Here is a 13,093-nt window from a genome sequence, read left to right on the forward strand (position 1 = left end):
AATGTTCAGTATTTTTTACCTTTAGCACTGTTTGCCTCCCAGCACACAGCAGCCAACACTGAATCACAATGAAATTGTGAAATACACAAACATGAAATTAAGATAACATGTTTTATATCAATCAATAGGCGGATCACCAACCTCAAGATAATAATACTAATTATTTTCTCCGCCAGGCCGAAAGGCATGGCGAGAGAGTATGTTTTGTCCCCTGTCCGTTCGTGTGTGTGTGTGTGTGTGTGTGTGTGTGTGTGTCCGTCCTGTCTGTGTGTTAGCAGCTAATCTCCGGCACCGTTGGCCCGGTTGCTCCGAAACTGTGCACACACACTCCCTTGATGGCAATTCAGAACCTCTGCCCCAATTGTTTCACATGGGCCCGTTATAGCGCCAACAGGAGGCAGATTTGTGCAAAACCCATTTTTTTTACATTACTCCTACAGATGTTATCCAAACGTCATGCAAATCGGTACACAGTATCTCTATAGTCATGTGATCAACACGAACCTGTCCGATTTCCCATATTCCATCCTCATTATCCTCATAGTATCAAAAGAAGAACAAATGTGTAACTAGAACACTATAAAGTTGTATCTGACAAATCACCTGATTGGATGAAATTGGTATCCAAACTGTAAATATAGTTTATGCTTTTTAGAGAGCTGGAGAGACCGGCACATGCCTATCATTGAACAAACACTCTATAACAATGATTACTATCAACATATAAAGCTTTAACTTTCAAAAAGAAGCTTGTCTGTTGGAAATCTGTTCTCAGAGGAGCACCCTTTTCTAGATAATGTATGTAATGAGTACAGTGTTATTAAGAATTATTTTCAATCATAAAATACATTCATTCATTCATTCACAATGTGACCACAATACTTGAATACACACTTCTTATCCAGCTCACCACAATAGGCTCCATCATCTCAGGTGTGTGTTTATGTCAAGGAGCTGCACCTTGTGATATAAAACAAAACTGAAAAACACTTCTCTGTAGCATGAATGTATTATTACTTATTTTCCCTTCTGAAGCATGATATTACATGATTTACGATCATTGCAATGACAGTGAATGCAGAGAATTTCCTCCTTCCTCACTCACAGCAATTAATTCACAAAATTTGAACTCATACTGTATCATGGCAAGCTAGCTACACATGTTTGATGTTGTACTTTATTGTATTGTTTTGACATTTCATACTTTTTATAAATGAAAATGGTATCAAAAAGTTATAAGATAAATTGTGTTTGATGAAGGAAAAAAAAACACCGACAAAATTGGAACTAGAACACGTTTATCTAATATATTATCTTTGTGGGGTTTTCTGTTGGAGAAAACACTCTATAGCAATGATTACTATCATAAAGCTTTAAACCTTTTTTAAAAGCTTCTGGTCTGAGGAGCACCCTTTATTAGTTAATGTATGCAATGAGGACAGTGTACATTAGGCTCCATCACCTCAGGTGTGTGTTTATGTCAAGGAGTTGTACCTTGTGATATCCTTCTCTGTAGCATGACTCTATAACAAAACCAAACCCTACATTGAGGCTGCTTTTTGTTCATACGAACAGTAGATTAGTAACCATACCATACAATTTTATTCTACTCACAAAGTGGTAAATTGTTCTTTACTCAAATGGCAATGTTTAAAAGGAAACCTAAAGTGATGTTGATCTTTGAAAGAACCTTGTGTTTTGCAGCTACAGTAGCATCTTTATCAGATGCTGCTGTGTTGAGAGAAGATGGAGGAATATCATGTTTTCACTGCTGGCAAGAGACTGCTGTCTTCAGACGTAGCTGAGACTGAGTTTGTCTCCTATATCAGGGGTCTTCGATGTTTTTCAGGCCAAGGACACCTTAGCTGAGAGAGAGATGAAGCATGGACCCCCATTACATAGTGGATTCATGTTAAATGTGTGTTTTCAGACGTGTTTAATGTTTACATATTAACCTATATATGTTTTGGTTTTGATAGTTCCTGTTCCTCATATGTATATATAGTATTAGGGGAGAACGGGGTAAGATGAGTGACTTTTCACTTAAGTTGTCCTGGAAGCAAGGACAATTTGATAGCAGTAAAATCTAAACATCTACCCTTATATATATATATATATATATATATATATATATATATATAACAAAAAAAAAAGAATGTGTCCTGTGGCTGATCCAAGTCAAGTAAAGTAAATACAGTTTGTTATTCAGAACCTTTTAACATTTTCAATTTGAATACAATATTGAAAACTTCTCTTAAATGAGTATTCATCCCAATTAATAGTAGGACAATTTGCTCAATTTACCCCTGGGCATTTGGTTCATTTTGCCCCACAGCCACCATTTCAGACAAAATTGGTTAGAACAATACTTCAGACAATTCCTTTGCTAAATTATTCAACATAACATTCTACCTGAGGTGTAGGCATCTTACTTTGACCGACACCATTTATTTTGTGTGTAAAATGTGATGCATTTGTAGGTGACGTGTGTTATGATTGTCTAAAGATACAGTATGAGATACAATCGGCCCTATAAGGTATTATCATATTTTCAAATATGGCCCCATTTGGGAAAACAATAAGCTTTTAATCCATCAGTTCAAGTGGTTTGTGTGACAGCAGTTCTCTCAAATGTCCAGCAGAGGGTGATCTCATTACACTGAGTTTCATCACATTACAAGTCTTGGGATTTTGTAACAACATCCAGTAGGCCTAGTCATATTCATAAATAGTGCACAATCACATTGTGTATCAAAGATGTCAAATAAAGCAAAATCAACATGACTGACCAAAGCAAGCGAGGCAAGTTGACCCTGTGCATACTAGCCTATGTATTAGTTTTATACTATTATACTATTATTATATTAGATATCCACTGTTGAAGGCCAACTGATATACTGCTCAAATCAATGTCAAATTCACTGTTGATAGGTCTGTACATGTATCCAATCATATTCATTAAAGGAGTAGTTCACCCAAAAAATGACTTTTTTTTTTTTTTTTATCAACTACACACCCCATGAAGCCTTGAACTCATGGAGATTTTTTTAGTTTTTACCCCTGTTTGTGTACATCCAACAGCCATATATATTATACACAATTATTATAGACACCCATGTTATTTCCACATATAAAGGCTGGGTCGGACAAAAGAAACCTCGCCCTGTTCTCCCTGTTCCTCACACCATGAAGCAGTGCCAGATTGAGCCTGTGACTTTTCCTAATAAACCATTTTTACTAAAGACAAGTTACGCCCTGAGTCACAATTTTTTTTCCCATCCTGCAAAACACCCATATATATGACATTTCAACACACTTGTCACAATTATTGTTTTTTTATTGAGAAAATGCTTGTGCAGAATTAGACACATTATCATGAATATCGATCACATACAACTATAACATAGACCACATGGACAGTGTTTTCCACACACAAAATTGTACATGGGTAAACATGCTGCTAAAAGTTACTCAAACTCAACATGCATTTGAAAACAGAGATGGACAAAATCCGTCAAATAAATGTTTGTCATTTTAAAGACAATAATATTACAGATCATAACAATTGTACAAGCTCAAGATAAGATAGACAAATTGAAGTAATGATTTGAGACAAGCATGGAAGTAGAGTGTACCATAATAGGAAAGGATGAATGGAAATGATGGTCTATTGACCTAAATGTTTTCTATTCAAGATTTGACACTCTTGTTGTGATAGTGTGTTATTTTAACATAATTAAGAAGATGCTTTCCTTATGAAAAGCTTGAACTATAGACATCTCTATTAAAATTAATTATGATGTGATCAGCTTACAGTAAACTGATGAACAGCAGATGCACACTTGAAAATTACTGTGACTAGAGGTTTGGGCCGCTTCGCAGCCCTCACATCTAGGCCCGATCAGCTACATTGCACCAGTGATCCAACTGATATGGCCATATATGGAGATGCGCAGTAGGGTGGGGTGCTGTGGCTAAAATGTGCAACGTAGTTTTATATTAACTGTAAAATATGTAAATACATTGAAGATGGGGAAAGAAGCCTGGGTATTAGCCAGAGCACTGATCAATAGTCTGGCAAGTCTGTGGCAAGTTTGGAGGCAAATGGAGTGATCGTGTGCTGACCAACACCGGACGTATCGGTGGTCATTTCAATTATAGTAGTAGGATATGCATTTGTCTGAAATGTAAAATCCTGCTGCAGCACCTCCTGCAGCACACAAAGCTGCACCTACTACACCTGCACCTAGTGCACCCACAAATGCACCTCCCACTAAACCAATAGCACCACCACCTATTCTCTCTGTTCTGTGGTCATCCTTTGCAGAAGGGGCTTTTACATAACAGCTGTATCCTCTCTCACTGACTTTATCAAGGAGCTTTCTGACCTGCTCTCTGTTCCCTGTATCTTTGTTGTTGAACACATGATATCTCCCTCCACATTTGTCAACCAGTTTCTTCAGGTTCTCGTCCTCTCTGATGAATTGATCTACGTTTGTGTTTTCCAGTCTGTCTCCATAAGTGAAGAGAACTATGATGTTATTGCTGACGTCAGAAGACAGGATTCTCTCCAGTGTCTCCATGGCCTTGCGTTCCTGTTCGGTGAAGCGTCCCAGCTGGACAACATAGAGGAAGACATGTGGACCTGGAGCGCTCAGCAACAAGGCTTCTTCCAACTCTGCTTTCTGCTGTTCTTCTGACAGTGTACTGTTAAACAGTCCAGGGGTGTCCACCACTGTCACCCTCCTGTTGAACACATCTCCTTCTGCCTTTTCACTTTTCAGAGTGACTGGTGCAAAACCTAAACTACAGTCAAACACTTTCCTTTCCATGATGGTGTTTCCTGATGAACTCTTCCCCACTTTCTCCTGACCTACCAACACCACTCTCACTTCAGACCCTGAAAACAACAGAGTTAAACATGGAAATTAGTCTGGATTCTAGCAACTTATTAATGAAGAAAGGAAAAGAAAACTAGGCTATTATATAATTACAAAATATTATTACAAGATTCATTTTGAACACTATAGTATTTAACAAGAAGCACAGAACAACAAATGGTCTTGTCACAATTATAGTTTTTTTATTGAGAAAATGCTTGTGAGAATATACAGATTTAGACACATTATCATGAGTAATCAATTCAACTATAATAACCACATAAACGATAAACCATTATGGACAGTGTTTTCCACACAATTATTTTTACATGGGTAAACATGCTGCTAAAAGTTGTATGAATTACTCAAACCATGCATTTGAAAACAGAGATGGATAAAATCAATCAAATGAATATTTGTCATATTAATGTTCTAAAGACATTAAGATTACAGATTATAACAATAGTACGAGCTCAAGATAAGATGGACAACCTGAGGTAATGATTTGAGACAAGCATGGAAGTAGAGTGTACCATGATTAAGGGAGGAATGGAGATGATGGTCTATTGACCTAAATGTCTTATGTTCAAGATTTCACACTGATTATTTTGTCATTTTAACATAATTAAGAAGATGCTTTGCTCATGAAAAGTATACAAATCTTGATACAATTAATTATGATGTGATCAGCTTAAACTGATGAACAGCAAATGCAAACTTGAAAATTACTGTAATATGCATTTGTCTGAAATGTAAGCTCCTGCTGCACCACCTGCAGCAGCACCTGCTGCTGAACCTGCTGCTGAACCTGCTACTGAACCTGCTGGACCTGCTAGTCCACCCCCGAAACCACCTCCCAATCCACCAATAACGCCACCAATAGCACGACCTAGAACCACAAACACGGCTTTCCTAATGAAGCTATTATCTTTCTCAGCTCTCTTTCTTGCTTCTTCCACTGACAGTCCAGGTTCTTTCATCATGATCATTCTTATTTCCTCCGTTATGGCTTTCTCAGCCTCTTTGAACAATGCATCGGTGTAGTTGCGTCCTCCATTTTTCGTCACCATTTCATTGATCTTCTCCAGTAGGTCAGTGACCTGAGAGGGGCGGTCAACTCTGTTGTTAAAAAGATGATATCCTCCTTTGCATTGATTGACAAAGGTGTTGAGATCTTCTCTTCCACGGATTAACTCCTCTATCTTAGCTCCTTCAGCCTCCAGATCATCTCCCTTGGTGAACAAGACCATTGTATAACATTCTGCCTGTTTTCCAAAGGTCATCTGGATCATCTTTACTGTGTGCGCTTCTTCTGGTGTGAATCGTCCTGCCTGGATCACAATCAGGAACACATGGGGACCAGGAGCCGACATAGAGATGCATGTCTTCATCTCATTCAGTGCTTCTTTCATTTCCCTTTTGCCAAACAAACCTGGAGTATCAACAATGGACACATACTGTGTGCCCGACTGTCCATCTCGTTTTGAACACTTCTCTGTCACTTCAGAAGCAGACATCTTGGATTCAAAAGCCTGCTTCTTTCCCAAGATTGTGTTTCCTGTAGCACTCTTCCCAACTCCAGTCTTTCCAACAAGAACAATCCGTAGGGTCTGAACAGGCTGTACATCTTGCTCTGTTGAGAGTGTAACAAGCATGTTATTGATAATTAGATGTTTCAGTTCTGCCTAATCCAGTCTTGTCTAGCCAGGACTGCATGAAGTCCTACACTTCATGCACTATAGCCACACTTGTGAAAACCTCTTTTGCACCCACTTTTGTCCAAAAATGATTTGTTTATTTGGTAGGGACAGTGCACATTAATGAAATTTGAGTAGAATTTTGAGCTTAACTACTCTCAGTGGTCGCAAGTCTGGTTGTTCTTTAACCATTGTTTGAGTTGGCCTTTAAACTGAAGGTTGTGAGGGTAGGGCTTTTCATACCCTCACAACTTTCACTTTCATTGATTGGTTGGTTAGGGCATAACCAAGGGGCAAGGCTTGGATATTTACGATGAGGCCAACACGGAAGCTTATGAATGGCCAGAGTGGCGCTGTTTTACCCTGCGCCGACCTGAAGTGTCAGAAAGAATTTATTTTAGCGCGTGAATGGGTTTTTGACAAACTTTAGACTAGATTTTCTTACCGTAATAAAAATTGTCATAAATTCTATATGCTTTCAGTCGCTAGTTTAAAGTCTCCTTTCAATCATCATGATATGCGTTTGCTAAATTATGGTCCCATTTATTCTAAAATTTACGATAAAGTAGGCTATGCTCCAGGAGGGGCGGGATGATTTGATTGACAACCTACACAACCAATAGCATTCATTCCCCGCCCCCGCTCTTGATTGACAAGCTACCCAACCAATAGCATTTTTGGGGGTGTTTTTCGGTTCGCTGGTCACGTGTCTGGTCTCAACCAATAGCGTTTGAGTTCCGGACGTGGCCAACTGTATATATTAACGATGGAGGAATGCATGTTCCTGAACTATCGGCTTCATTTTCGTTCTGTAGAAAGCAGGGGAGTGGCTTTGTCCATTCTTTTTTACAGTCTATGGGCATAACAAGTTTCTCGGATACCGCCATCTTGAATATCCCGAACTGCACTATTGGTATGCGCAAAGCCCTATGGGAGTAATAAGGTCCACCCGCATCTCAGCCGCTTTAATAATTTGGGCTGTAATGTGATGACAGACACGGATAATCAATTCAGTAATTTAACTATCCGTCAGTTAAGACAGTATTTATTAAACCGTGATATTGTTGTGTCAAATGCATTAAAAAAGGATTTTGTTTGCCGTGCAGCGTGTGTTTTAAATCTCCAACCCAAGTCTACACCAAAATAATATGATAAAGAAATACAGAACCAGATCGAGGCAGTCCAAATTGTAAGTACATTTACTGAAGTACTGTACTTAAGTACAATTTGAGATATTTTTACTTTACTGGAGTGTTGTGTATTTGAGGCAGTAAACTGCGCGTTACCAGGCCCAGCTGGTTGTTATAAAGTAGAGGAGAAGAGAAGACGTCCGGAGTCCATGTTCCCCATTCATTCATTTATTCAGCATCAACAGCAAGCAGCATCATAGCAACAGCATGAGAACCAGGGGGAGCCGAAGCTCCCCGACCCCCAGCCTCACGGCGTGGTCAGTACTCACTAACTAACATTTTCATACACCTTTTATACTGTAGGTTCACATTACAATACAGGCGGGTGGGGGTCGGTGAGAATCCCCCCACCAGTTGATCAATTCCTCTGATCAGTATCACTATCTGTCTGTATCCTGCCTGTCAGGAAGCCTGGGTGATGTCTTCAGGTTAACAATGGAGATGTAAATCACACTTCACACCCAGGCAACGTCCCTGATTAGCAGACGCCAGGCTGGGTCTGAATCAACATCTGGTTTTGATTTGCATACTGATCATAAAATATAAGCAATCAGGGCCAATATACAACAGGAGTATTTACAATTTTCATTTTTTTACTTTCTACTCCACTACATCTCAAAGGCAAATATTGTACTCTTACTGCACTACAATTATTTTCTGTATTTCTTTATCATATTCTTTTGGTGTAGAATAGGTTGGAGATTTAAAACACATGCTGCACGGCAACTAAATCCTTTTTTTAATGCATTTGACACAACAATATCACGGTCTAATAAATACTGTCTTAACTGACAAACAGTTAAATTACTGAATTGATTGTCTGCGTCTGTCATCCTGCCGTCATCAAACTACAGCCCAAGACTATTAAAGCGGCTGAGATGCGGGTGGACCTTACTACTCCCATAGGGCTTTGCATGTACCCATAATGAAGTTTGGGATATCAAAGATGGCGGTTTCCGCAAAACGGGTTATGGATTTAATATTCAGTTACTGGCATGGTTAGGTTTATGCATGAGTTTAATTAATTAAATGTAGTTAAGACTATAGGCACTGTTTCAGTGTATTCATGGTTTGGTGTGGTTAAGGTTAGGCTAAGGTTATGAGAAGGGCTCTAACTATGGAACAGACCCATTTAACATTAAAAAAAAGCTGAAGCTACTAATGTTAATGGTGGGTGTGTTTCACACATGTAGGTGTTTCTGTGTGTCATCAGGAAGTTACAGTAATTGTACAGGAGCTGTCCATTTTGACACACTGCAATACTTAAATATTAAATCTGGAATATGATCATTCATTGTCTATTTGGGTTGTCAGTATTGAAGCCCATAGGCTATAGCTATAGCCTAAAACCACACAGGAAGCATTCGTTTGGTTTAATACAGTGGTTCTCTAAATGGGGCAGAGGGACCCGCAGGAGTCCATGAGTGGGTTTCAGGGGGTCCTCAACAAAATGTGTTAATGTAGCATGTAAATCAGTCTTACCACATAATGCTTTCAAAAAATATTCTACATGAACAATTTTGAATAATTTTAAAAACAAAAATACACAATGTTTCTATTATGGGAGTTCCGTTCCTTGAAGTACGGAGTTCCTAGCAAAAATATTTTCAGATGGGGGTCCATGGGGTCCTTGACATTAAAAAGTTTGAGAACCATTGCGTCAGGTTGACTGTCCTGCATTCATTCATGTTTGATGAGTTCAGCTCATTCATTGCTTCATCTCCGCCTATCTTAAAACTGGATTAGCAGTTATATTTAAAACCACCCCTGGAGAAGGTTTATTGTTAGGTTAATTTCAGTATTATTGACAACATGGCTAAATCCACTCAATGGGATTAGATCATTGGTTCTTAAACTTTTTAATTTCAAGGAGCCCCATAACTCTCAGAGTTACAGACCTGTAAGGGTCTATTTGGAATATGATAATGAATGATATCAATAGTGCATGACAGCAGCTTAGATCATTCAGACTTTTCAAGGAGCTAGTGTATATTCTCACATCCAGCAATTCGGGTGTATTTACAGTGAATATCTGTTATCTGCATTGATTAGACCCTCCAGAAAAACGTGATTATGCGATCGCATAATTCATTGCATAATCAACCAAATGGCGCAGATTATGCGGGGGTAAATCTTTTTTCAAAAAGGGTGAAAATTCAACACAATAATCGCATATTTCCACGCAAAATATGCAAAGTATGAGGCGCTCGCTTGATTTCACAATACCCACATTTTTCCACATAAAGTTTATGAAGTCATCGCCTCACCAGTTCGTTCAAGTTCACACACAGAAGCAAAACAAATCGTGGTGTGCCGTGAAAAAACAGTGCTCTGGTGTGTGTGTGTGTGTGTGTGTGTGTGTGTGTGGGTGTGTGTGTGTGGGTGGGTGTGTGGGTGTGTGTGTGTGGACGCATGCGTGTGCTGGCTGCAGGCTCTGTGCAGAGTGCCACAGAAGAAACACTCTCCTCCCTTGCTCAATAATTGTATAGCCTAAGTTAACCTGCTCCGTCAAAATTCATGAAACTTTCTTAAAGACAATTTTAAGTTTATTGTACTTGATGCAACATCCATTGCACTTCTTGTAAACTGAGCTTGAAACGTTGCCAAGTTCAAAAAAGTATCCAGAAAACTAGCCCTAGAATGTCTGTGATCTTACATACATTTCATGTATTCCAAATATACACAGCCATAGATCGGTCCTATCCCCGCCCGGTTAGCAGACTGATACGGGGGGGGGGGGGGGGGGGGCATAAAACTTCACAGCGCTGCGTGTGTAGTACACCCAATAATGAATTCCTTCGACATGCAGTCAGATATTGTCCTCTAGTTTCATATCCATTTGAAAGTTCTGGCAGAAAACGTGTGTTTAGTAAAATATCTCCACTTTTCCACAAGCTTCACACAACATTCTCTGTAAGCGACGGGCCAGACCCGAAATGACTGCTGGACTGAACATCCAACACAAAAAATCCCTTGGGAACAGTCTGTGTTTGGGAAGCACATGTACAGTATGGGTCACACAATTGACAGGTGCGTTGTGATTAGTGTGGGTTAATTCATCACACCACCTGTCAATTGTGTGCCCCATACATTTGTGCTTCCAAAAGGAAGTTTTGATATATTCAGTCCTGCACTCATTTCTGGACCCTCGCCCGGAGAGAATGTTGTCTATATTTAGATATTTTACCAAACACACGTTTTCTGGAAGAACGTTCAAATGGACATGAAACTAGAGGACAGTATATGACTCCAAGTCGCAGGAATTAATTATTGGGTGAGTGAGTACAGATCAGTCTGCTAACCGGGCGGGGATAGGACGGATCTATGGCTGTGTATTTGGATTACATGAAATGTATATAAGATCACAGACATGGGCATAGGGCTATCAAAAAACCAGCTCCTCAGACGAAAGTAACAGTATTCCATGGAAGCTGATAGGAACAACACTTGTAAGTGTTAGTAGTTCACTTAGCAATGACATAAGGTAATGTTTTTGCCTTGAAGTACGGTAATTGAAAGGCAGAGAGTTGACAAAGGTTAGCTTTTTGCCTTGAAAATAATGAAAGGCCGACAAAATTATGACTTCTGTTTTGTATTGCTCAACTCACTCAAGGACATCTAAATTAATATCTATCAGACTGCGGACCCCCATCTGAAAAACATTTTGTACCAGGGACAAGATTTGTGTTGTTATAGAATTACAAATTTCTCAACTATTTTCAAGATTACTTTGAAAATAGCAGATCTACACACACAACACGTCGCATTAGTAAAATGTTGTGAGCTTGTAGATGGGCTATTTTCAAATAGCCAGTTTACTGTATATATTATGATTAAAGTGGTTCTTTTTATGATATTTGTCCCCCCACTTTGAGAACCAATACCATAGGATGTAGAAAACTCACTTTAAAAAAAATAAAAACGCATATTTTGCATTTTTTTCGGAAGTTCCTGCAATTTTAGCAAATTCCCGTAATTTCACCACATACATTCACATAAAACCAGCGCATATTCCATCGCATAGTCAAGGATTTTTTCCCGCATCATGGTGTTTGATCCTTACATTTTGAGACATTGTTGGTCCGGGGAGGGGTGGGTGGGTTTATTTTTATTTTTATTATTATTGTTTGTTTTTGTTGTTGAAAAATGTATTCATTTAAAAATGTGATTGTACTTTCGATATAATAAAAACAATTGATAACAAAAAAAAAGAAGGTTTTTTTCCCGCATAATCAAGGATTTTTGCCCACGTTTTTCTGGAGGGTCTAATTGATTAACCACACCATAACCACTTGGTTGGAAGTCTGTTAAGACAGATCTTTCCTCCTTCTAGAAACTAGTGTCATAATATCTCTGTAAATTCAGTAGCATCAACTTCCCCAAATCAATCAATCAATCAATCCATCAAAATTCTTTACTTTCTTTACTTGTTTCTAGAGGATCTGTGGAGATGTGCACCAAAAAGCTCAAATAATTTGAACTTTGGAAACATGGTGGCTGAGTCCTATATTTAGCTCTGGTCACATACCAGTATAGGGGTCTTTAACAAAAGATATAATATATTGTTCATATATCGTTGTTGTCGGTGGAAACCTTGTAAGTCCAAAACTGTGCCTTTTTTGTTATTATTTTAAAAGTGATAAAAAGAGTGAAAATAGCCTATCTATAGGCTCACAACACCTCGCAATGCGAGGTGTTGTGAGCTTGTAGATTGGCTGTTTTCACTATACTTTTGTGTGACACTCTTGTATGATGAAGTAGGGCATTAATTTACAAGAACAAATTACAATTTGAAACTTGGAGATGAAAGGTTTCTGCATGACAGCAACAATATGATGCCTTCATATGATGACCTGAGCAGCAGTAGATAAGTACTTACCAGGACGAGAATGTTTGCTGGCCATGGTTGTGTCGGTAGTTGATTGATGGTGGTCGGTTGGTATGTTGGTTGGTAGTTGATTAATGGTAGTTGGTAGTTGATTAATGGTGTCTTGTCAGTGGTCTGGTCTTGCTGCTAAAGACTTAGACTTTTTCCACACTATTTTGTAATCCTTCCAGTCCCCACCCCTCAACACATCATCTGTAATGCAACCAATGGTAACTTGACAACATGATGAAAGGGGAAATGATCTCGTGAGCTTCATGGTGTTTTATGCTTTTGAAATATATCAAAACGTATTTTGGATACAAGTCCAGTGGGCACCTAAACCCTGTGGCCAACGTTAAATTGGATGTTTTTGTTTTTGTTATTTTTTTCAAATAAAGAATAATTTTATGCTTTGGAAAATGGTTGGAAATAATGTAAAGTATACATCATTTTAACATG

At 38.7% G+C, this 13,093-nt stretch overlaps 1 protein-coding gene across 1 annotated transcript; it reads right to left on the bottom strand.

Moving 5' to 3' along the window:
* Positions 1-3,360: 3,360 nt before the first annotated feature.
* On the bottom strand, positions 3,361-12,761 carry LOC311054799 (GTPase IMAP family member 8-like). Its single transcript, XM_084070802.1, has 3 exons — positions 12,647-12,761; positions 5,653-6,513; positions 3,361-4,900 (listed from the first exon to the last, which is right to left on the bottom strand). Exons 1-3 carry the CDS (start codon positions 12,669-12,671, stop codon positions 4,152-4,154), a joined length of 1,635 nt encoding a protein of 544 aa, XP_083926928.1. The 5' UTR covers positions 12,672-12,761; the 3' UTR covers positions 3,361-4,151.
* Between the last annotated feature and the right edge of the window lie 332 nt (positions 12,762-13,093).

This window comes from Gymnoscopelus microlampas, assembly GCF_963454915.1.
Source record: "Gymnoscopelus microlampas genome assembly, chromosome: 11".
NCBI lineage: Eukaryota > Metazoa > Chordata > Actinopteri > Myctophiformes > Myctophidae > Gymnoscopelus > Gymnoscopelus microlampas.